The sequence below is a fragment of the Dermacentor albipictus genome, chromosome 10, assembly GCF_038994185.2.
Source record: "Dermacentor albipictus isolate Rhodes 1998 colony chromosome 10, USDA_Dalb.pri_finalv2, whole genome shotgun sequence".
NCBI lineage: Eukaryota > Metazoa > Arthropoda > Arachnida > Ixodida > Ixodidae > Dermacentor > Dermacentor albipictus.
Genome location: NC_091830.1, coordinates 94,743,947 through 94,770,023, shown reverse-complemented (window position 1 = coordinate 94,770,023; position 26,077 = coordinate 94,743,947). Strand labels below are relative to the sequence as shown.

General features: G+C 46.1%; 1 protein-coding gene across 6 annotated transcripts in view; it reads right to left on the bottom strand.

The window, feature by feature from the left end:
* The window catches only part of LOC135909546 (uncharacterized), a 53,861-nt gene that overhangs the window by 20,965 nt on the left and 6,819 nt on the right, over window positions 1-26,077 (bottom strand). For 3 of the 6 annotated variants that reach the window (XM_070527330.1, XM_070527331.1, XM_070527332.1), the window contains exons 1-3: window positions 8,690-8,883; window positions 4,549-4,732; window positions 1,184-1,298 (exon numbers count right to left, since the gene is read on the bottom strand). In XM_070527330.1, coding sequence (XP_070383431.1) covers window positions 1,184-1,298; window positions 4,549-4,732; window positions 8,690-8,770 — 380 coding nt within the window. In that variant the 5' untranslated portion in view covers window positions 8,771-8,883. Of the gene's footprint in view, window positions 1-1,183; window positions 1,299-4,548; window positions 4,733-8,689; window positions 8,885-26,077 lie in introns of those variants that run through there. The other 3 variants (XR_011509034.1, XR_011509035.1, XM_070527333.1) reach the window with 3 other exon arrangements.

Below are 26,077 nucleotides of genomic sequence, written 5' to 3'. Positions count from 1 at the left end.
GGTTTGATGATGGACGCTGTTTCGCATGATTTTAGTTTCCACATTGTCTAAGCATATCGCGGTTAGATGCTAGCACGAATATGTCAGCCTCACTGTGAGCCGTCGCTCGAGAAAACAATGGAGCACAAGGAAAAGTTTTCTCTGACCGCAACTCGTTCCACGCGAGTATAGACCAGCTGGCTACGACCGGATTTCTTTGCATGGTCCCTGGATCAGTGTAAACAAAGATGGTTGAACTAACAAAGCAACAGATATGCGCGTGACCATTGAATTGACGGGCACAGAAAATGTTGATTGCGAAATAAAATACAAAAACATTAAAGAAAGGTTTAAGCCCTGCCTGCTAATACATGGGGACAACTGAACGCATCTCGACTTAATCGTGCGGGCACCGAATCGATGAGAAAGCTGCTCTTTACACCCCAGGAGATGCCGATAACTACTGCCATCGAAAAGGAGTGAAAAAGGCAGCAAAATGTTCTCCGGCCGAATAGCTTACAAGTCTCATGATTGATTGGACGGCGCTTTAGCAATGTGTGTGAGTAGTGGTGGCATGGAAGGGGAGCGGGGGGGGGGGGGGGTATGCCGCCCCCGCTCCCTCCCTAGGTACGTGCCTTCTGATTGCGGCGCTTGTGCATTGTCTGGAGCTTTTTATTGACCTGTTTACAGACGTGTCGCCCCAAGCAGTCCAAATAAAAAGTCATGTTTGTTTTCGCTGTCCTCAAGATGTTGGTACATTTTTTTAATGTATAGCACAAGGAAACAAGCGCCCTAATTCTTAAATCCTTTGTAGCATGCGTAGAAGAGAAACAGCATGTGCTGCACTCTTTCTTCATTGGTTACAAGACTACAGAAAGCAGCGAACAAGGGCAGAGATGACATACGTTAAAATTATTCCCTTTATATGATACGTACAAATCATACGTTGAATAGAAATGAAAGCGGACAAAAGGTAATTGCTCCAGGTGAAGACGGAATGCCCAACTTTAGTATTGTGCGAGCATTGCTTTGCCAATAAAATATGCCGCAGTGGTTCTGATTTCATTGTATTTTGAGACAGGTTTTCTCAACCTCACCATTTTTGTAGGTACCAGAGATACCTTGTAAGCGAGTAAATCTATCCTGTCTTGCTACTTGTGCCCCTTTTTCTCAATGCGCTGCTTCAAAAAAAAAACCGACATACCACGCTCGTCGTAGGGTCTCCAATATGACTGACGGGAGGACAGCCGCCATTGCAGCCGCGTTTGCTGCTGGAAGATCGGTGCTGTCCTCATACGACGGCTGCGTTACTTGAGAAGCTGAGATGGAAAGAGACTCGAAGGCGTCGGACAAAGTTTGCAGCGGTTCTGGTGCAGCAGCATGTGCATCAGAAATCACATACTTGGTGCCTTTCTTGAGAAACAAATTTGTTTAAAAATCATTGGCAGTCATATTTATTAAACGAATTGCCGAACACTTTCTATTTCTTCTCTATATTATAGGAAAGATGGCCGTTAAGGCAAAATACTCATTGCTAGTGCTGATATCTTGGTAGTCTGTTGGTCTATTGCCTAATCTAGAAGGCAGCAAAAGATGTTAACGATCACATGCACAGATGTAATATAAGTAGAAGCAATTGTGTTTTAGAGCGCAGCTCTTTGGCGTCCGTTCCTGGGTTTCGCGTCGTCGTCGGCGTTGTCGGCCTCGTAACCAGCTCCGCCCCCCTTCGCTGGAGTGGGAGACGAAGGACGCGAGCCGCGAATGGCGGAGACCAATGAGAGCGGCCCCTTCAGTGACGTGCGCGCGCGATGCTGGTGTCATGCGGACCCTCCTTACGGCTCGATGCGCACTCGTGTCTGGTCTCAGCCGATCCGCTCGTTTCGTACTATCGTCTGCTCGCGCCACAGCTCTCGCCCGCGCCTGTTTGGTTCTGTTGGGTCGGTCTCGTTCGCGCTTGCTTTGGTTGTTATTGTGTGAGATTGTTTCTTAATCTGATTGTATGCGCTATGCGAATTGTATAGTACTTTCTGGAAGCCATGCGGCACCAGCGATCACACTGGAACCTTTGACGAGTCATGTATAAACGCCGGCTCGCTTGATCCGCAGATCAGATTTTCGACCATTACCGACTCTGCTACATGTCTCTCTCAAATTCTTTGCTTCAAAATATCGCGAAACGGAAACACGTATAGAGCTGCGCTGAAATTTCGCATTAGGGAGTATCGTAATCGTCGGATAATTTTTTTTTGTTAGGTGTTTGCTCACTGTAGCGGCACGAGCACCTTTGGGGAAGGTGCCAGTATCCTCATCAGCCGCCAGAGCAAGTAGAGGAGACGCGGCATTGAAGAGAAAAGCTGTCCATCAAACCGTTGAGATGTCCGCAAGATCTCGCACGACCGCAAGTGCATCCTAAAAACTTACGATAGTCGACAGTCGGCGACGAACACGCCATGAAACTCGGTTGCGCTATCACATACGGCATTTCAAACAGCGCATATCTTTCAGTCGCGAGAGTACGACAAGCACAAAAGCGAACAAAAGGACTAAAAACTGTTTGAAAAGATAACCCTATTTGAGATCTAAAACCAAGCATCTACATAATTATGAATTATGAAATTTGGTTAAGCTTTTTGTAATGTTCAGCATGCTCCGTTCATCTCTGGATGTCTAGATTAGATTGTCTGAACAAACACGTCACACGCTTAATATAAATGAGGGAACTCTCCCCATCATGCACGCGCTGCTTACGTAACGTTCTGAAGTTTGCATATGCTTCGATGAACTTTCCTTCATCCCATTGTGAACAAGGCTTCGGTAAGGAAGCAGAAACACCTTTTAGATTTCGTCCTTTTTTAGTACTTCTTTTGTTCAGTGTCTGTTGTTTTATTGCTTCATGCTTCATCCCGACCAGACGGGCTTCTGTGAGACCTTTGACTTCAAGAGTGAATAATGTTCTCACCTGTCCTAATCAACGCGGTGTTTTTTTAAGTTGTGAAATAACCCTTACTAAAAAATTACCGACGATTACGTTACTTCCTAATGCGAAATTTGAGCGCAGCAAATAAGCTGTTTCACCTTTTCGATAGATTGAGGCAAAGAAATCGAGCAACACATGTATGCGCTATCACAGAATGTTTTTTTTTATTTTTCACACGTATTCCTTTAACAAAGACTGCACTAACAGTTCTTGACAGTCATGAAGGAAGCTTTGTGGTCGGAGAAATAGACTGATATATGTTCGACTTGGTACACCAATGCTTGATTCTCAAAGACGAGATCTATACAAGTGCCTCGCGAGGTTGTCACAGCCGTGGGACGCGTTACGAGCGAGAGGAACGGGATGTTCTCCCGCATAAGTGTTAGGAAATTGCTGTTTGTCTTTATGACAACATTAAAGTCCCCCACTACTAACATTGGTGTGGATCGATGGACGGTTAATGCGAGTTGCAGGAAGTGCACGACGTCTTTCGTGAGTGCGGTAGCGGACTCACGAAAGCGGTATCAGTCGGTCGCTGCTAGCGCTGGGGGGATGAAAGGGGGGCGGAGCTGGTTACGAGGCCGACGACAACGACGACGCGAAACCCAGGAACGGACGCCAATGAGCCATTTGCGTAGCCAGCCCTCCTCCACAGTCTCTCCTCCTCCCTTCCATCATCCTCCCTCGCCCGGAGAGCCGACAGCGCGCATGCGCGGCGGCGGCGGAGCAGATTCGTCGGCGAGCTGGTTACGAGGCCGACGACGACGCGAAACGCAGGAACGGATGCCAAAGAGCCATTTGTGTAGCCAGCCCTCCTCCACAGTCTCTCCTCCTCCCTTCCATCATCCTCCCTCGCCCGGAGAGCCGACAGCGCGCATGCGCGGCGGCGGCGGAGCAGATTCGTCGGCGAGCTGGTTACGAGGCCGACGACGACGCGAAACCCAGGAACGGACGCCAAAGAGCCATTTGTGTAGCCAGCCCTCCTCCACAGTCTCTCCTCCTCCCTTCCATCATCCTCCCTCGCCCGGAGAGCCGACAGCGCGCATGCGCGGCGGCGGCGGAGCAGATTCGTCGGCGAGCTGGTTACGAGGCCGACGACGACGCGAAACCCAGGAACGGACGCCAAAGAGCTGCGCTCCAAAATATGGAAGGTTTCTAGTAGCTTCTCTGTACACAGAAATACACATATTGCTAGTTGTTCTTTTTTGTCCGAATATCAACAAACCCATCATGATGGGTGATTTTTCCAACTACGCCTGGTCTTCAAGCCATCAGACACCTTCAGTTTCACAGCTCTCAACCCAGGAAGGCAAACATTTGGTGTCTTGATAATTTATTTATGGGCTTTACGCGTGACACCGACAATATAAATTGGAGGCAAGCCATAGTTGGGGAGGGGGTGATAATTCTGGCTACCTGGGGCTCTTTATCCTTCATGTTGTTTTATGGATATGCTTCCGTCGCCGCCGGGATGAAATCCGCGGCCTCGAGCTGGGCAGTGCAATGCCATAGTCACTTGCTTCAGTATTGGGTGTTTTTTTTTTCACTGTAGTTTCATCACTGAGAGGAGTGACCGTGTAAATACTACTTACTTTGTTCATGCACGTTCTGATTGCCTGCCCCAGCAACATTGTTAGTGTGTGCTTGATTTCCCGATGAGGAAGTAATAACCGGACTCCTCAGAGGACCTCCTTCATAGGGATTCCGTAGCAACCGCTCGCTGTCGGGTTGCGTAGGCGAATCATGTTCCTGGGAAATTTCGCTTGTTTCGCCAACCTGCGAGAAGCCGAATGAATGAATGAATGAATGAATGAATGAATGAAATAATGAATGATTCATTGATTCATGAATGATTGATTGATTGATGAATGAATGAATGAATGAATGAATGATGCTTAATGGCGCAAAAGACAGGATGGCCATAGAGAGCCACGCCCGTAGTAATGAGTTCGCTGTATAGTTATGTATTAATGATAAGTGGCTAAAAAGGGGCCTTAAATATAGTTGCTCGAAAGTGCGTAGAATCTGTGTGTAGTAAGATTATAGCGATGGCGAAATGACGTGTACTATGAGTGTTAAGATGCTTTGTGGAAGAATGATACGATATACAAAATATGTCAGATGCAAAAATTCACTGCACGCTTCTTTAGAGCCTTTCAAACACAAGGGCGTGCAGGCATGTGCTATACAAAATTGCCACAGCGGACGTCCGGAACGATGATGCACTACTAATTTAACGGACATATAACATGGGGGATAGCATCATTAAAAAAACGAGGAGTTAAAGAGTTTTTTCGAGTTAAAGAGCTGTTCTTGACCAAGAAACGTAGACGGGTGAACAGGATGCAATAGCAGTATGCAAGATCAAAATGTTTCTTTCTTTCAACTTTGGCCTACCGGCACCAGGAAGAGGTCGGAGTTTCATTTCCAGTAAGTAGAAAATAATTTGTGCCAAATGTGTGTACTATTCTGAGACGACAGAAGAAGACATCAGTTCGTGATTTTGTTGCGGAGGACCAACAACGTAACAGTGGCTCTACCACGCGCCGCGTATTTATTTCTGCTTCCCACATGCATTGACACTGGTTTCGCAGTTTCTTTCATAAGAAAGCCTTCAGATCTGTCACAGGGGCAGCAGCGTATTATTAACAGCGTGGGATGCAATTGATGTGGCCATCTCGTCTGCAGAACGTTACCCCCGATGCCCCCATAGCCAGGTACCCAACATATTGTTACGAAGAGTTTCGAAGAAATGGTTTTATTTACAGGAGGTGGACGATCATAGCGTGATAGTAGCGCAGCTCGGCCTCTCAAACTCCTGGCTCTTTTCGTCTTCTTTCTTCTTGTCAGTGCCTTTCGTATCTGTTACATTTCCCCGCAAGCAGACGAAGCCCGTGGGGTGAGTCAGGATGGACATGCAGGGTAGAAAAGCTTCAGGCGAGCTATACGAGTCAGCCGAGTTCTGCTTGGTCACCGACCATTGCACAGAAGGCGAGCTATGACGCAAGTGAGTCCGCTCAGGCGGTCCACAACTACAAGTGGACCTGAATATTGTAACAAGAACTTTTGGCACATTCTACGCTTGCGTTGCCGCGTCCAAAGAAGGACCAAGTGACCTTTTTCCAACGATACTTGTACTACGTGGCGGTCGCCGTATCACTCTTTCGAACGACTTTGCGAGGCCAGAGTACGAGGATGAGCTATTCTACGGGCTTCTTCGGCGAGATACAAAGTTTTCGACATAGAATCATCACTGTGCAGAATAATAATAATAATAATAATAATAATAATAATATATGGAGTTTTACGTGCCAAAACCACTTTCTGATTATGATGCACGCCGTAGTGGGGGACTCCGGAAATTTTGACCACCTGGGGTTTTTATACGTGCACCAAAATCTAAGTACACGGGTGTTTTCGCATTTCGGCCCCATCGAAATGCGGCCGCCGTGGCTGGGACTCGATCCCGCGACCTCGTGCTCAGCAGCCCAACATCACTGTGCAGAATAAAGGGTAAGGAAGTGTCCAGAGGGCTTCGCGGTAACCTTGCATACAGGAGATAAAATGGGCTATAGTTCGTGATTTCGTGTGGCCTTTGCCCTCTGGCGGCGATATTGTCACGTGGGAGTGACGATTGAGGACTCGGCAAGATAAGTGGATGATGAAAGTAACATTATTGGGCGAACCTGTGCCCAGAAAAACAGGCTACACTCAATGGTCAACGAAAACAGCGAACACAGTCGGCAACCGTCGAAAATCTGATCAGCAGGTCAGGCGCGTCGGTTTTTAAACATCAGTCGTCGAATGTTCCAGAGTAATCGCTGGGACCCGCGCGTCTTCCACAAAGCTCTACATTTTTCGCGTCGTTCACACATGCGATCAGATTACACAAGGTTCAGTCACAGACAGTGGATGGAAGCATCGATAACATTCCAGGAACTTCCAACACATGCAGGCGCATCCTGCGCTGTGCGGTAACATTTATTAGGTGATGAAACGTGTCGTTCAATAAAGACAAACAAGTACACGTGTCAATATATCACCGCCCACCATGGGGTCCAGTTATGGTGTTTCATGCGCCAATCAATGGAACTCGTTCCGGACAGGTGGCCGATTCTTCAACGGTACAACACTAACGCGCTAGGGTCAACTGGCTGGCCGGGCGGCGCCTTCCAACGGCGCAAAGTAACGAGATCGACAAGTTGTTACTGATCTCGTCAATTCTCGTCATTGGAAGCCGCTGATAGGCCGGTCAGTCGACCCTGTACTGCTGTACCCTGTACTGCGGTACTGCTGAAAAATCGGTCAACTGTACGTCATTTTACAGCAAAGATCTACATGGCTAGGTTCTGGAAAAAGTTGGAGCAGTGTAGATCAAGAATTCGTCCCCATACATGGGCCAATACCCAAGATAGGGTAGTACCGGGCCGGCGCGCGGCGGAGGTGAAGCTCATAAGAACAGATAATACACTTTGACTCGCGTTGGCCATGTCTACGTTCGTACCGCTTTCCCTTTTCTGGTGTTCCCAGTGCTTCCGTATCTCTTTTCCTTTCTTTCCGGTCTCCTGCGGTAGCAGACCCGCGAGCGTGCTGCCTACCAACACAGCGAAGCGGAAAGAAATGCGAACCGTCCATGCGGCCCCGATCACGCAAACTTGTAACGTTACACCGCATCAGCGGCAGTGCTTGAGATGGCTGTTCGTGAGGAACCAGTTTTGTGTGGCCTCTGTTGTGCGTGACCGTGGGGTGCACGGAAGTGCGCGTCTGTTGTTCACGGCAGGTTTCGTTAGTCAAAGGTGTCGTTTCAGGTTTTGCAACAATACATGGGTATGCTTACCCCGACGGTGCTCCAAAGTCTTGCGAGGCTGAACATAGTGGAGGAGAAACTAGTCGTGCTTCTCCTTTTATTTATGTACATACGGCGTTTGACACACGGCAATGGACAAGTCACCATTAAGGGACCCACATACACAGCTTCGCTGCTCGTTAACCTTCACTCAGAGGAATGACACCGAATTTTTCAAAGCGCATCGGGAAAGGTGCGAAGAAGCGAGTGATTGAGGGCAATTCCAGCAAGGCCAAGTCCGCTCTTAGCACACAACAGCACTGTCCTTCTGCAGGCGCCTCTGAAAAAGCGCACTGTTTATAGCTGAGCCAAAGAGACCTTCGCAGCCGCATTCCGATGGGGCGTGAAATGAAAAAATGCCATTGCGCTTAGATATAGGTGCAACTTAAAGAGGCGCAGGTGGTTCAAATTGCTGTACTACCCCACTATGGCGTGCGCGAATATCTGATTGTGGTTTCGGCACTCAAAAGCCCATTATTGATATAATTCAACATGATTGAGGATTTCAATCGCTGCTTACTAATAGACCGGCCCTAGTGCTTAGGCACGTTTGCCTGAAGAGCAAAAGTGCCTTTTTGACATTCGAAAAAGATCCAAGATTGCGAAAACATCGTCCAGAATTTTTACAAACGAGCTGCAACTCTCATGGAAACGCTACAATATTTTGCATGCTTCAGATCTCAGACGCTACAGTTACAGGAGAGCTTTGGCCCTTAATAGTAGTCTAAACAATAAGCAATGTTCAAGGGTCCTTGCACATTTGAAATTATGCGTGGTAGGTAAGGCGACGCAACATTGCTATGCTACCGACCCCACAAAGTTGTCCTTACAAGAAAACTAATCAAGGTCGCCTAGAAAGCTACATATAACCAAGTACCAACACTTGCCTGCGTCCCTGGCAATGAATTCGCTTGTATGGGTGCATCATCTTCGACGACTGCGCCTACTTGATCACCATCGCCTTGCATAGTGCTCCGTCGTTCCCACGGTAGATTTGTGGTTGCGTACGTTCGAGTGGATCCTTGTTGCAGCCTGACCCTTCGTTGCGCGGTCGATTCTAGATATGGCTCTAGAACGACTAGTTCGAAGCGCATCAAAGAAAAGTCACGTGTCTCAACAGTTGTTACGACACATAATCAGGCCATGCATATGTTACTCGTAAGACGATGCGATAATAATATTGTGCTTTTCATTCACCTTCAGCTCGGATGGCGGAAAGATGGTATCAGTCGTTTCCCATATATTCGTGAAGACACGCCGTGGTATTGCAGCCGTCGACTTCGTATGGCATCGTATTTGTTTGCTTCATATGTCCCCTAGCAACTAGGTTTTACTAAATGTGCCTGAAAGATTCGTTAATTCTCGATAATATATACAAGAACAAGCTTTAGAATAGTAAACTGCTGGGCTTGCTGCTTTCACATCACTTTTGCAAAGTGGAGCGCTGAAGCATAGCGGAAAAATGAGACGTGGACAGGAAGGACACTCAATTGCAACTAAGTATGCTTTTAGGAAAAAACACCAGGAACGCTATTGCGCATGCGCCACCATGGAGAATTGCGAAAAAGGCTAACAATTTTTTTCTATAAAAAATCGCCAAGCAAGAGAGCATGTATCACTACAGCAATAGCGACAACTAGTGTAGGTGATAGCCACAACGGCACGTGCAAGTGGCCTGACAGAAATAATTCCAAAAAAAACATGAGAAGAACATAAGAAGGAATAACAAGAAGAACACCTGTGGAAAAAAAAACACATGAAACCACGCATCTCCTGTGCCGCCGATGTGCGATATGCAGGCTGTCTACCAAGTAGAAGAAAAGCGAATTCTCCGGGATTCTGAATAGTCTGGAAAAACTAAGGGAGAACGCAGGGACTTTGTGCAATAATCTGGGAAAATTAGCTATCAGTTTCTTGGAAGGGAACGAAAGTCGCCCTAATCTGGCTCGAGTTAAAGAGAGGAATCGCAAAGAATTGTCTTTGACGCCGTGCCGTCGTATGGAGGAGTCACCGGTGTACAGTCAACGACCGATTGTCCGGACGCCCGATTTTTGTGAAATGTCCGATAATGCAGGCGGCTTCGTGGTACCACCACGTGTCCCATAGAGTAAATGCATAAGAGTGTCTGTCATTTCAGACGCAAGAACCCTTCGTAGTCCAATTTTTCGGACGTTTGCAGTGATTACATCTTCGAAACGGCATTAACCAAAGCCAACACCACCGTTTACATTATCTCACCGCCTCGAACCAGCGCTCTCGCATGCATATGCGCTGGCAGCCGCAGCCATCAGCGCAGCAACGCTAGGCTTAGCTGCTTTAAGGATCGCTATTAAGGTTCTAGCCGTTCGGTGCCATGTTTTTCCTTAAAATGAATCGCCGCTGTGCGAAATGGCACTGTCTCAGCCTCTGTAGTCCTCGCGATTGTCTACGAACCTTAGAAAGCATAGGCGTTGCATAATATCGGTTTCCGAAAGCCAGCTTTGCCTTAACACAGTGGTGTCAAGAGGTCAAGCGTATGTAAAATACTGCGTGTGGACGGGCAATTGTCACGGAACACAGTGCATTGGGAGGACAAAAGAAGCATATAGAGTGCTAAAAAGTGGGCACGTCCTGTGCTGCTGGGGCTTAGCAAAGAGACGAGAACTAGGAGTCGGATTCCTGTTTAATAAGGACATAGCTGGTAACATACAGGAATTCTATAGCATTAATGAGAGGATACAGGTCTTGTCGTGAAACTTGATAAGAGGTACAAATTCAAGGTCATACAGGTCTACGCACATACATCCAGTCATGATGACCAGGAAGTCGAAAGCTTTTATGAAGATGTAGAATCGGCGATAGGTAAACTAGAAACAAGATATACTATACTGATGGGCGACTTCAATGCCAGGGTAGGCAAGAAGGAGGTTGGAGAGAATCAGGGGGAGAAAATGGCATACGTTCTAGGAATAGCAGGGGAGAGTTATAAGAAGTGTTTGTACAAAAGAATAATATGCGGATAATAAATACCTTCTTCCGCAAGCGGGATAGCCGAAAGTGGACGTGGAGGAGCCCGAACGGCGAGACTAGAAATGAAATAGACTTCATACTCTGCGCTAACCCAGCTGTCATACAAGATGTGGACGGGATCGGCAAGGTGCATTGCAGTGACCATAGGATGGTAAGAACTCAAATTAGTCTAGACTTGAGGAGGGAACGGAAGAAACTAGTACATAACAAACCGATCAATGAGTCATTGGTAAGAGCGAAAATCGAGGAATTCCAGATCAAGCTACAGAACAGGTAGACTGCTTAAACTCAGGAAGAAGACTTCAGTGTTGAAGCAATGAACGACAATCTTATGGGCATCATTAAGGAGTGTGCAATAGAAGTCGGTGGTAACATTGCTAGACAGGATACGAGTAAGCTATCGCAGTAGAACAAAGATCTGATTAAGAAACGCCAATGTATGAACCCTATAGCCATTAACCCTATAGGTTGAATAGAACTGGCACAACTTTCCAAGTTAACTAGCGTAAGACAGCTGGCATAAGGAAGTGTGATATGAATAGAATTGAACATGCTCTGCGAAACGGAGGAAGCCTAAAAGCAGTGAAGAAGGAACTTGGAATTGGCAAGAATAAGATGTATGCGTTAAGAGAAAAAAGCCGTCAATATCATTAATATTATGGATCAAATAGTTCAAGTGGCCGAGGAGTTCTATGGAGATTTGTACAGTACCAGTGGCACCCAGACAATAATGGAAAAGAAAATATTCTAGAGGAATTTAACATGCCAAAAGTAAAGCCAGAAGAAGTAAAGAAAGGCGTGGGAGCTATGCAAAGGGGCAGGGCAGCTGGGGGAGATCTGGTAACAGCAGATTCGTTGAAGGGCCTTGGGCGGATTGTTCTTGAAAAACTGGCTCCCCTGTATACGCAATGCCTCATGATCTCGAGCGTACCGGAATCTTGGAAGAACGCCAACATAATCTTAATCCATAAGAAAGGGGCCGCCAGAGACTTGATAAATTATAGACCGATCAGCTTACTGTCCGTTGCCTGCAAAGTATTTACTAAGGTAATCGTAAATAGAATCAAGAGCAACTTAGACTTCGGCCAACCAAAGGACCAGGCAGGATTTCCTAAATGCTACTCATCATTAGACCATATTAACACTATCAATCAGGTGATAGAGAAATGTGCCGAATATAACCAACCCTTACATATAGCTTTCATTGATTACGAGAAAGGGTTTGGTTCAGTCGAAAACTCAGCAGTCATTCAGGAATCACGGAATCAGGGTGTAGACGAGCAGGATGCAAAAATACTGAAAGATATCTGTAGCGTCTCCCCAGGCACCGTAGTCCTCCATCAAGAAAGCATCAAAATCCCAATAAAGAAGGGTATCAGGCAGGGAGATACGATCTCTCCAATGCTATTCACAGCGTGTTTACAGGAGGTATTCAGAGACCTGAATTGGGGAAAATTTGGGATAAGAGTTAATGGAGAATATCTTAGTAACTTGTGATTCGGTGATGTTATTTCCTTGCTCAGTAACTCAAGGACCCAATTGCGATGCATGCTGACTGACCTGGAGAGGCAAAGCAGAACGGTGGGTCTAAAAATTAATCTGCAGAAAACTAAAGTAATGTTGAACAGTCTCGGAAGAGAACAGGAGTTAACGACAGGTAGCGAGGCACAGGAAGTGGTAAGGGAATATATCTACTTATGGCAAGGAAGCGACCACGTATCCGGATCATGTGACTGAAATAATCAGATGTATAAGAATGGGTAGCGTGCGTTTGGCAGGCATTTTCAGATCATGAACACCAGGTTGCCATTATCCCTCAAGAGAAAAGTGTATAACAGCTGTGTCTTACCTGTACTCACGTACGGGGCAGAAGCCTGGAGGCTTACGAAAAGGGTTCTCTTAAATTGAGGATGACGCAACGAGCTATGGAAAGAAGAATGATGAGTGTAACGTTAAGTGTATGAAAAGAGCAAATTGGGTGAGGGAACAAGCGCGAGGTAATGACATTTTAGTTGAAATCCAGAAAAAGAATTGGGAACAACATGGCCACAATTAGCACAATACCGGACTAGTTGGAGAAGTATGGGAGACGTCTTGGCCCTGCAGTGGGCGTAGTCAGGCTGATGATGATGATGGCAGTACGTATTCGATAATTATACACGCGTGTACCCGTCGTCTCCTGTTACAGTACGAGCACCGGTATGCCTAGTAATAGGCCTTAAGATATTATTCGGAAATGTTTTCGAGAATTTGATCTTTTAAGGTCAGTAAAAGACATGCATTATTTTTTCGAACTGCCCGATTTGATTTTTCAGACAAATTCATGGCTCCTAGGGAGCACGAAAAATCAGACATTGACTGTACAACTGACCAAGAGGATGCTTGAAATGGTCCGTGGGACGAACGCGAGGCGGAACGTGGACAAGAACAGAATTGATTGTCCCATTGAGGAACGATCTGGGAAAGAACTGTGCCGCCGCTTCTTTGGAAGAGCTTGAGCTCATAATGCAGAGTTGGCTGACGCAAAGATGGAGCTGACCCTCATTCAAACCAAAACAAACTCTTGAAAGCAATTTAACACAAAACGGAGGCATTGTGCGTGGGCTGAGAGTATGTGAGGAAAGTTGAGGTAGACATTCCAACTGTTGAGAACATGTCATTTGTGACGCAGTTCGGGAATAATACCAATGATCTTGCGATCCACAGATAGAAATAGCTCATTTTCCAAAATATTTGCTTTTGTATGCATCTCTTTTTATTCGTATTTGAAAATGTACGGCCCGATTTACAATCGGCTTTACCATTTAGCTTTTCCGAGTATACTTTTTTTGCTGTGCATTTTACTCTCACCTACCTTCAGTTTTCTACATTGAATAAAATAAACACTACTCCTTACTATACAAGCTCGATTAAGGTGTTCTTTGTTATTTTTTCGTTGTTCTTCGTTAACCTCCCTACCATTCTGTTTAACAGAAATGGTAGGGAGGTTAATTAAGGACGGGCCCGTTTGGCTAGCCTACACTTGGGGAGGGGAAAAGGGGAATAATAGATAAAAAGCGAAAACATAAACTTAGTCATTCACAGAGTCAGTCATAGAGGAATATCCGCTGTCACGAGCGTTCGTACCCAACGACTACGCCAACATGACGGGCAAAGGGACGCAAAGGACAATGCAAGGTTGCAGTGGGGCACATTTAAAGGCATGGATGATGGCATTGGCGAGCGAGGCAAGATTGCGCATATTAGTGGATGCACCTGCGCAAACATTGTCGCCGGGAGTGCGTATGATTTAAGCATGCCTGCGTGCGGGCATTGCGGATCATCACGAAAAGCCTGCGCAAATACCCAAGCGTAGACGCCAGGGATCAAAGTAACGACTCGTGGCCGTTCAAAATGCCGTTGGAACAATTTACTAGGAGGCCAACGTGAACTGCGAAGTAGTGTGCATGGAGACGCGATTGCAGGGAAGTGCAAGATAATGACCACCAGACTGCGCCATGGTCGATGCCACTGGCACCGATTGTTATTTCAATGAAACGTTTTGGGTAAAAATACCGATCGATTGTGTGGACTTCAGAAGTTAACGCACCGTTGTGAACGTGGCTACCGAACCTGGCGACCAGGTCAATACGTTGTGGCTGTTCGTAGCAAGAATTTCCGTCAATGAGGTTATTGTGGCAAAGATGTTGCGGATGAACCAACGAAGTTGCGACAAGATTCTGATGAATCTTCGCACCCATGGGGCTTTCATTTGATGATATCAGGGCAAGTGAGATGACATTCCTTTGGAATACTGTTCTGCCTCATTGGGCCTGTAGCTTCATAGCCCTGTGCTTTTAGATGCCTTACTAGTTGCATGCTAGTGAAAAGATTGTAAAAATAACGTACAATTGGAGGGGACAACCTTCTGTTAGGAGTTCATCCCCGATTTAAAAGAGCGGAGCTGCTAATTTACTACAGTCTTCTTTTGTACTGTGTGCAAACTGTGTGCATACTCTGTGTATCTATCTATATGCTCTAGATGTATGCATGCATGCGTTTTGAAAGAGATCTGGTAAATTGAAGAACTTTTTTCTTCTTCCCTCTTTTGCTTTTGGAGGCGGTCGGTCGTCGCTAACGCTCGGTGGTGAGACTTCCAGTGGAAAGGTGCCGACAGAAAAAACGTGTGCTCTCGCGCTGCTGGTTTCCTATAAAATGTCTGTGGAGTCACAGACAGACAGACAGACAGACAGACAGACAGACAGACAGACAGACAGACAGACAGACAGACAGACAGACAGACAGACAGACAGACAGACAGACAGACAGACAGACAGACAGACAGACAGACAGACAGACAGACAGACAGGCAGACAGACAGACAGACAGACAGACGGACGGACGGACGGACGGACGGACGGACGGACGGACGGACGGACGGACGGACGGACGGACGGACGGACGGACGGACGGACGGACGGACGGACAGACAGACAGACAGACAGACAGACATAAACAATGTCGTTTGTAGCTCCTCCGTCACTTTCTGTATTCATAGAAAAAAGTTCCATATCATCCGCATACGAAAGCACTTGTATGGTCTACATTATTGAATAGATCCGCAATAAGATTGTGTCTTGATTATGCATGAACAAAGCGACTCTAAATACAGGCAAAAACAAATGTGACAAACAGCATCCTAGTTCTGGTACTATTAGAAAGTAACTCCAGACAGACAGACAGACAGACAGACAGACAGACAGACAGACAGACAGACAGACAGACAGACAGACAGACAGACAGACAGACAGACAGACAGATAGTCTTGCCGGCTTTAGAAACGGACAGATAGCCTACCCTACTTCTGTCTGATCTTCAAATCTTTCCTTTTTGTACCTTGTGCACTCACTGGAATATAGCAACGGCACACCAAGGTGCTTTGTGAGGCACTAGGCTACAGTTTATGCTCCCATGCATTCATTGGCAAGGCAAGGCAAGAGACTCTGGCCGCATACACGAGTCTCTAGGCTTAGCCAAATTGGCCAGCTGGCACTATAAAAATATGCGGCACAGAAATAAACAATGTCGTTTGTAGCTCCTCCGTCACTTTCTGTATTCATTGAAAAAAGTTCCATATCATCCGCATACGAAAGCACTTGTATGGTGTACATTATTGAATAGATCCGCAATAAGATTGTGTCTTGATTATGCATGAACAAAGCGGCTCTAAATACAGGCAAAAACAAATGTGACAAACAGCATCCTAGTTCTGGTACTATTAGAAAGCAACTCCAAAAGTCCTCTCGACATTCGTCTCTTTTAATGCGCCGACACAACAGAGGTGCCCACGGATACATGATAAGGTGATTGCGTGTGAAGCGCGTGTGAAAAATTGGCGTCCGCATTGGCATGCGCTCGATGATGCACGGTCTGTGAGGCAAGATATCATTGAAAGTAATAGGTAGACGTGTGGCGACCAAACAAAGTGAGTGGACAACCAGTGACTTTGCATGATTACGAAAGGATAGAACGTTGGGCTAGTTGCAGGAACTTGACAGCTTGGCCTTACTCAGGCTTTAAAATCAGCAAAACCTAACCAACTGGCGAGTGCTTTAATTAGCAACAAGGAATCGTCCTTCAATGTGTAGCGTTTCGAGGAAGAAAACAAAGAAAAGAAGCATTCCTATAGCCTAGCGGTAAGAGCATCGGACCGCTCTGCGCACCGTGAAATGTTTTATGCCTGCATTGCGAATGTAGAATCTTTTTTTACGAAACAATGTGAGAGAGCAACCTAGAAACATTCCCTGATGTGCACGAACTGTCAGATTTAGAGAAGTTTTACATGGAGAAGATCCTACAAAGCAACCATCCTATTTGCCTTACGCTATTTCAAGTGATATCATTTCTAGAACGAATGTGGCATGTCGGTTCTTTAAATTTCACAGCTCTAAACACTCGAAATAGATCATCTACATATAGTAGAGTGCTTCACACTGCGTATTGCACACTTTTCATGTGATTTTCGTCCTATGGATTTCGTATATCGCGGTGATATTGCGGGTGCAGGTAGGCTACGTTTTTTTTTTCGTTTTTATTCTGGCTCACAGATTATTGTTTAAAACCGTTCATTTTTTCCCTCTCTCGCTTCTTTTTAATTCACTGATAATTAATGCAACTGAATCTGGTTTATATATCATGTTTCGATTTGAACTTAGGTTCTGAACATTTGTTTTCGTAATTTTGGCTTTACCTGTTGTTTAGAGGTTGCATGATTTCGCTGCAGTGTACAATTTTCGTGCTTTCTTCAGTTGCGCTGGTGCCAACATAATTGGTTCTGAACTGCTGAAGACCGTCTTCGCGCGTTTTCTTCCAGCCTTCTCCATGTATTTTGTACAAATAGAAAACAAATACTGTATGTTTCATTTCATTTAATCTCCCCGCTTGCCACTGGCGTCTTTGCCAATCCATATATTGATTGTGCACCAAGTTATAAGCGCGAAAAAAGAAGCAGCACAACCTAGTACACAACTGCGAGAAAGATGAATAGACAAGAAGAGCGCTGATCAATAACTCTAGGTCCCTTTGAGATACGCAAGCTATAAGGGCAATGGAACACCTGTGCGCATATGAACAAAGCCGGAGGCAGCCATGCGCACTACCTTTCTCTAATAATAGGCTGGAAGAATATATGGAACACGACACCTTAGACCCTGTGTTATTAACATGTAGAGTAAGGAGAAAATATTATTTGCTTTTTAAGAAGGCCCTAGGACCGTAGGCTTCACCTGAGGTAATGTGCTCGTTCCATGGGATCGTAGGTGTACACATTTGTAGTGAGAAAAGTTTTAGGCCGCACTGATTCTACACTGACGCACAAACTCTGGGAGACAAAACCATTTCTACCACTTCTTTCGTATCGTGCATTTCGCTTCTCTCCTCTGGCATCAATTATATACTCTTACCTTGGCGTTGGTTTATTGACAAGCTCCAAAACGTGGCCTCAGCCAAATTTTTCACACAGTGCTCGAGATGAGGGCATACTGTTGCCCGCACGTAGCAGTGTAACATGCTGCAGCGGAGGAATGAGTGCGATGTTGAATCTTCGATTGGTAATACTTGATTTCAAGTAGGAATCCTCGCGAAGCTCTGTATTTTTTCTTCAGATTGCTCAAAATACTCAAATTATAGCTGCGCACATTGTAGCGTACCTCAACAAAAAGGGGAAGAAGGACCTAAAAGATGCCGCTCTTAAACGTACCAGGACACATTTAACGAGTGAAAGCGTGGAAAAGATGGAATCCCATCATTCCCGTAATTCATATTGATTTTCCATATGAGGACGTCCTACAACAGTCAGTCAACTTTCCTGGAGCGCTGTTAGTATCACATTATTTGTTCGACAGTGGCCAAAGTGAGAAATAAAATGGTCCGCTACAGCCACTATGATAGCAATTCTGAATTGCACAATATAATCTGCTCCCGCAACGAAGACGACAACGTTCTGACGCAGATACATAGGGCGTAGCGCTTGCCCCTGACAGCCAATTCTGCAACTGGAACCTTAACAAGGGCGCTTCTCAACGTGAGCTGTTTTGTGCCCACAGAATCACGTGCACAGTCACTTTCTGTTGCCGCTCATTACTTAAGGTTTCGGACTGAAATTTTTATGTAACGCTCTGACTGGTCATAATTAACAATTACATCCTGAATCATTCAACACTTTGAATCACTACAGCTTTCTATTTCGGATTATCAGACACAAACACTCGGAGCATAAAAGTGGAAATAAAAGAAGTTTGCCTTCAGTGGCCCTTTCTGCTGACGCCCCTTTGCCCATGCAAAACTGACATTACTTAAAAACAAGCCGCAGGAACATGTGTTAGTGCTTTATAGTAAAGCGATACAAAAACATTCAAACGATGTTTATTAGGGAGTCGAGCATGTAAGAAACTAAGCTGGCCCGCAACTTTCGTTTTTGATACATGGAAAACAGAACTGAAAAAAATTTCACAGAGAACACCGCCACACACTCAGAAGTGGAGCAACCTCATACGCGTGCAGCAAGTAAATACAGTCCGAGTGAGTTCAGAAGTGCGTCAGCTATAACGCAACAGTCCTGCGCAAGCTGTGCTACGTTGTGCAAGCTGTGCTACGTCTTCCACAATACGCATTACAACATCATATGAAAATGAAGTTATGCCCATTAAAAATTAATAGCAAAACTGCTCTATTCTTTCTGTACAACCGCGCGTTTATAGTTACCAGCGGACTGTTATACCATTTGCTTTTTCATTTCTACATTTTAAAATATTAGACTTGACATAATTGCATCCTTCCCCCACACAAATTGGCCTATACCCGCTGGGTTTATGCCCGCTGGGTTTTTGCGCACCTCCATGTTGCAAGTGAACGCTGTTATGGGACGGATAAGAATGCTACTAAAACTAAGCAAGAAATAAGATGCTAGAATTCAGTGGGGAAGAATGTTGTGCTCAGAGTGAATTAGTTCAGTTTCGAAGAAAGAAGTTGAAGTCTGCTTCGTTTTAGAGTTTTCTTAAACTCGTCGAAAAAAATTGATCGTCTAGTTCCGAGCACTCCCTTCCTTGCTATATCTGTCTCTTTTATATTACTTCTTCCCAACACTGGTGATCGGTGTTCCTCCGTGAGTCGCATGTATAATCAAATATGACTAGGCATGGAGGCTTTCTTCTTCTCTGCCAACTAGCTTCTCTCTCACCCACGCCGGGGATAGGCGTTGGAAAGCTGAACGCAGATACAAACTTGTATCGCCAGCAAGTGTCGGTCATATCAGGCGCTGCCACTCAAGCCCTTGGTGAGGCTTTGGTAGGCCCGATTTCGATGTACGAAACGGACGAACGATTTGTCCGTCCGTGCGTCCGTCCGTCCGTCCGTCCGTCCGTCCGTCCGTCCGTCCGTCCGTCCGTCCGTCCGTCCGTCCGTCTGTCTGTCTGTCTGTCTGTCTGTCTGTCTGTCTGTCTGTCTGTCTGTCTGTCTGTCTGTCTGTCTGTCTGTCTGTCTATCTATCTATCTCTGTCCGTCCGTTTGTCTCTGTGTGTCTGTCAGACTATCTGTCTGTCCAAAGCAGTAGGGTTCGCTATACCTCGTCGAGCCTCAAGAAAAAAAGCAAAAATACTCCTGCTGCATCGATGTTGAAGTCTGAATACTCAACACATAAGGCATTCAAGAGCTGTTCGCGACCCACAAAAATTACGCGGCCATATAATGTCGCTTGTCGTGCACTCCCGATTGCCGGCTAACGGCTGCCACTGTGCAAATATTCATATCGCTTTTGCTGTTTGACAAAGAGCTGAGGATGGTCGCTTTCAAACGCTCTCCATCTACATCATACGGCTATTACATCAAGGCTTTGGGGAAATGAGATACGTAAAGTAACCTTTCATTCATTAACGCTTGCGTTGGGGCTAGTTGGAATATAACAAGTGTCTAAAAAAACAGGGCTGCAAAGTTCAACACAGAGACGATAGCACGCACAAAGCTTCTAACGTGCTGTCGTCATCACCGTGTTCAACTTCACAGGGCTGCTTTTAAAAAAAATGATGGGGTTTTACGTGCCAAAACCACTTTCTGATTATGAGGCACGCCGTAGTGGAGGACTCCGGAAATTTCGACCACCTTGTGTTTTTCAACGTGCACGTAAATCTAAATACACGGGTGTTTTCGCATTTCGCCCCCATCGAAATGCGGCCGCCGAGGCCGGGATTCGATCCCGCGACCTCGTGCTCAGCAGCCTAACACCATAGCCACTGAGCAACCACGGCGGGTAGCTGCTTTTAAAACATACTCTTTCACGCTCGCATTATTTTTTGGAGTACCTTGCCTGATCAATCCTGCAGAGGTTAAGTATGCCTTCAGAGCTAGCGAGCCGAACAGCTCCTTCGTAGTCCGTTTCCTAAACCATTTGCTCTGAACTGCCGCAATCATAAGCTCGAGCGTAGGCGGGTTGATGTGCTTCCATTTTTGATGATAGCCATCCTCTTTATTTATATAGGCGGTGACTTGCTATTGTGAATCTTTAATATGACACATTAGTGCTGTTTACTTTCTACTGATGTAACCTTATCAGGTGTGTAACTTCCAAGGCAAGACGATCACCAAATTTATGTGCTCGGATTGCCAATGATGGCTTTTATTCTCAAACACTCGTTTTAGTCACAGAGCCAACAATTTTCACTTGATTGATACCGGAACCTCCTTGTGCAGCTCCAAACGTTGTCAACACTGCGAGCCAAGCAAACTTACAAAGAGTAATCAATTGAGAAAGACGGAGAAGGACTAGATCTGCGCTTTCTCTTCGCACTTTATTCGACAAAGTCAAAGCGAGATTTTACGGCGGGAACAGGAAAATGAAAATTTCAAGACCACTCAGAATGCATACAAGCATTGTACCATACATGACCAGGTTCCACCAGAATCTGACACCAGCACTTGTCGAGCGTTGCCATTTGGGCAAAGTGCAACCCAATACAATGCTGGCCGAAAGTTATAGTCAAGGTCGTATGAAGTTCAGGCCATTATCGGGGCAAACTTGTTCGGAGCGAAAGGCCCAGTGCGGGACCATATAATTGCCATTTTCAATGCCAGCTTCGGCCGATGCCTGCTGTATGACGAATACAGTATATTCGCTGCCTGTAGAGCACGCAGTCATTATTTCCGCGAACCATTTCTCACTGGCATATTCATAGCATTTGACCTACCCTATCTCCGCCGGTAAGTATCTAAGAAAACGTGCGATATTTACTAGTCTGAAAAGAAAAAAGTTCTAAAGAATGGCAAGTAATAACGGAGAAGAGCACAGAATTTATTTTTTAACAGTTTATTTTCAAATGAATGAGTACAAAACAAGCATATTCAGTCGGAGAAATTGGCTGACTGGATGACATGAAAAGCTTACTTAATCTTTCGTGAAGCTGCTGGAAGATGGTGAGTGTGGAAGGGTCGAGAGGAGAGAAATTGGGCAAAATGCTGAGGACACTGCGCTGATCACGTCTATGGTGGCAAAGAGCTGCCTTGAAGGGGGGGGGGGGCTGGTGAGGCCTCTGAGGAGACCGATTGAGCAAAGGTTTTATGAGTGACTTCCTTCTTTATCATTTGCCCTTATTGGAGCGTGTGCTTGCGGTGGGCACTAAGAACAAATATCAGCAGAGATCTGGGAGGGCAAACTTTATCTAGCGATTCTTGCGCGCTGAGAAATCTCCATACTTCGAGAATAAAACCTTCATCCGAGAGTGTGAAGCTCCTAATCAATAAAAATTGGTGAAATCATTTCGTGAGGCAACGCTTTTATTTGCGAAAACATAAAGCACAAATTTTTGGAAGGTGTTCCAGAACACATTTACAACATCACGAGATGCACAGGATTCATTCGTCTTGTTTGCATTAAAGTTTTACATACGTACCTGATCTTCCGTGGCACCATCTGGCTTGCCGCCCTACAATGAGGACGTATACAACGCACGCAAACATCTTTACACAGCACCCCGGCTCTGCCATTAGCTTGTGCACATCCTAGAAACAACCGTCAAATTTTGATGTATACGCCATTCGAAGGTACACCTCACTATTGCTGAATTATAAAGCAAAGTTGTGGGGGCATCAAAAGTGTTAGGAGAAGTTACCCTACAATTTCCATACGAGGGGCACTACGCCCCACTCCGTGGTCATACTGACGGTTCTCTCTAGTCTGCGTGCTCGACACGAGCAGTTCACATGCGAGAAAAGCTTGTTTTAATCCAGATTAAGACACCTTGTCTGGCGAATTCTACGGCAGGACAGCGTCCAGCGCTTCCGTTGGCAGCCAAAATTATTACTGAACTAGCAATTATATGAACATTCTAAGCGGAATGCCACCTTCGTTGTCGCCATGGCGTACAGTATGAAGGCCAAGTGGGATAACATCGTGGCTGCGGGGCGTACGCTTTAGTTTCAAGTGAAACAATGCGAGGATGGTTGCTTCCACCTGCGGAGCGTACGCTTTAGTTTCAAGTGAAACAACGCGAGGATGCCGAGGATGGTTGCTTCCACCTGAAGCGTGGAAGTGGTGGCAGGGAGTGCGTTCTGCTCTGGTGGCCTGTGCGTATCGTGCAGCAGAGTGCGGCCGTGTGGGCCCGATTTAGAAAACAATCTTGTGGGTACAGAGTCTTGCTGCGCGGAGGGCTGGTACCTTTGTGTGCGCTGTATTATTGCCGCTTACTTCGTACTGTAGTGAGACGTAGCAAGATGGTTGATTCGCTCGCTGCGGCTGCCACTGTTCCCCGCGCAACCCTTTCGATAGCAAGTGTCTGCGATCATCGAGTGACATCTGTTTATGCTTGCCTGTGCACGCGTCACACCTTGCTTGCCAGTTAGGGAGTAAGCAACTACTATCCTCACCTTGTACAGCTTACCTTACCATGTTAGGGATACTGAACAGACGGTCACTATCAGGGCAAAAATGCTTGGACAGTGGTTAGAACGAACGTGCGCGATGAGGACGAGAGCACTAGTTCGCAGCCCGATGTCTGCAGTCCGGTGAAGTCTAGTTTACTAGAAGCAGGTCCTACTTTAATTTTCCCGCCAACTATGATTTCGGGACTCTCCTCGCGCTTTTACCATTAGGGAAATCATAATAAGTTCCTTTGTACTTAATATATTTACCCTTTTCTTCGTACAGCGCATCGAACCCAACTTTCTTGGTTGCCCTCTCAGCCTTCCTTTATGTGTGCGTGTCTCTCTCTGTCAATGAAAAAAGAAGCCACAAAAATTGCACAATAGGTAGTGTAGTGGCGGACTTGGTAAACGCGTAGGAAACATTCAACAATTCGCAGTTAACATTCCTTCGTTAAATTCAGCATGCAATCACTTGCCGAAAACGTGGTTATTTAGGGCCCTACTTTTCTGAAGAGAAAGGAAGAAAGAAAAACGTACCTGTTGGTAACGTTCAAATCGAGACGAGCATCCATCCGGAGCAATTCACGGAACACCTCCTCTTCTCGGAGGTCACAATTTAGCAGCGATATGTCTTGAAAGCATTAATCAGCTTGTTGAACCATTCTTAGTCGACATAGATTCCGCAAATACGGCAACACAAAGTCTGTGCACGGGTCGCGAAACGCAGAGACTTCAACGTCGATCACTGCGATCCCGTCTCGCAAACTGAAGCCCCGGTAGAAGTGTCTGGGTGACCCGGAGACTGCCGAGATGAACAGGCACAAACGGTAAATACAAACGTGACTGGCCAGGAGTGCCCTTGTGAACGTTTCCCAGTCGGCAAGATGATCTGCGAATAACAACGGTGGCAATCTGTTTCGTATGTCAAAACTATCATTGTTTCGAGTGTGCGCGTGTAATGAAAAACTCGTGTGAAAACATGGACAACGTTTATGAATGCCAGCGCGCAATCAAATGTCTTTTTTGGAATGCTCTGCACAAATCTTGACGTCATTTATTCAAAGACAACAGCAGCATACAGTGCGTATGGCGGTCTCATCATGGTCATCGTTCTTGAAATATATTGCTTTGGTTTTAAACACTAAACCTATGCACAAGCGGTTTGCCATAACAAAAAATGCATGTTTGGTTGGCTGGATATCGGACTTTCTTTCCCAGCGTTTGTAATATGTATATTTCAACTCTAACTCACCCTTGATGCCTGTTTCGTCAGGTGTTCTCGAAGGCTCAGTACTGGGTCCTCTTTTATACCTGCTTTTTATTAATGATCTCCCCCTACACACCTCAGTTAAAATACGCCTTTTTACTGGTCATCGCATTTGATATCATACAAAATCTCATACTGATCATCTTGCCTTTAGCAATTGTTTTGCCGACTTCTGTAACTGAACCAAAGCATGGCAAATGAATATCAACTTTTCCAAAACTGTCTTCATGTCCTATACACCACGCTCATCCCCTTCCTTCTTAGCCTATGTCTTTAACAATATTACTTTAAATTGTAAAGCCTCTTGCAGACCCTCGCAAAATTGAGTGCCTAAAATTCCTTCACACGTTAATCAATTCTGCTCCTCTCTCCTCTCTAGGTATTTATTAGACTCTCTCCTAACCCTTGAAGACGACGACGAAGAGTTTCTTGATACAGCGCTGCTTTTTCTAGCTCCGGTTTATTTCTGTGAAAATCTAAGTTTATCCGCTTGTCCTCGCTCCCTGGTCGGTCGTGATGAAAGTGGACGACCCCGCACGTCTGCCGGCGACGGCGGCCTCAGCGGAGGCCGCCTCCATGGAGTGGATCGGTCAGCAGAGCGACAGCGAGGACACCCATGTCTACTCTCTCAGCAGTGAGCACACTTCCGATGACGACTTTCAGCGGGTGCAGAGCCGCAGAGCGAAGAGAAGAAACACCAGGACGTCCTCATCGTCAAGCACGCAAACAGTAGGACACACGCAGAGGCCGGACGCCAATAGCATCATATTTATGCCCTTGCTTTCCACCGTCAACATGAAGCTACTCAACAGGCAATCTGCGTCGATGTCACTGGAAGCTCTGGTACCAAATGAAATATCAGACATTCGAGTCCACACCCTAAAAAATCTACTGGCGGTTGATGTCCTGCATGCGGCTGCTCCGAGCACTCTACGCAGCGTAGCGGACATCGATGGCATTCAGGTTCTCTCTGACATCCGTCTGAGATCTGACGTAGTCGCACGACGACGCTATGACGTAGACGTCGCCATCCTTAATAACGACTTCCCGATTCTTATCAAGCCAGCTAATGATGAGGTCATTGCTGATGTTAAGCGGCTGGGCAGTTCACGCTGCGGGAAGATTGCATTCAAGGGTAAAATATACGCTCGCATGTTAAGGTGGGACACTTCAAACATGCAGTGCGGCCTTTCATTGCGAAACCTCTTCAGTGCCCCAAATGCATGAAACTGGGACACGTGAGCAGCGTCTGCAAAATTCAGGGAGCATGCCCCCGTTGCGCCGAGCCCCACGCTGCAGATAAATGTGGCGCGACTGTAATGAAGTGTGCAAACTACGGAGGGTCACACGAACCTTCATCGAAGAAATGCCCGCATATTAAGAAGGGAATGGCTATCTTGAAAGAGATGGCGAGAGATCATTCATCTCATTGCCAAGCCGCTGATAAAAACAGGAAGCGACGTTCCCCTCGCCGGCGATCCTCAAGGAAGGGTGTTGTCTCTGCGACGCGCATGCCACTGCCTACAACACCACCTCCTCTTCTGCCGCCCAGGCCAGACACTGTGGAAAGCACCGCGAACAAGGCGACTGAGAAGACCACATCTGTGGAATC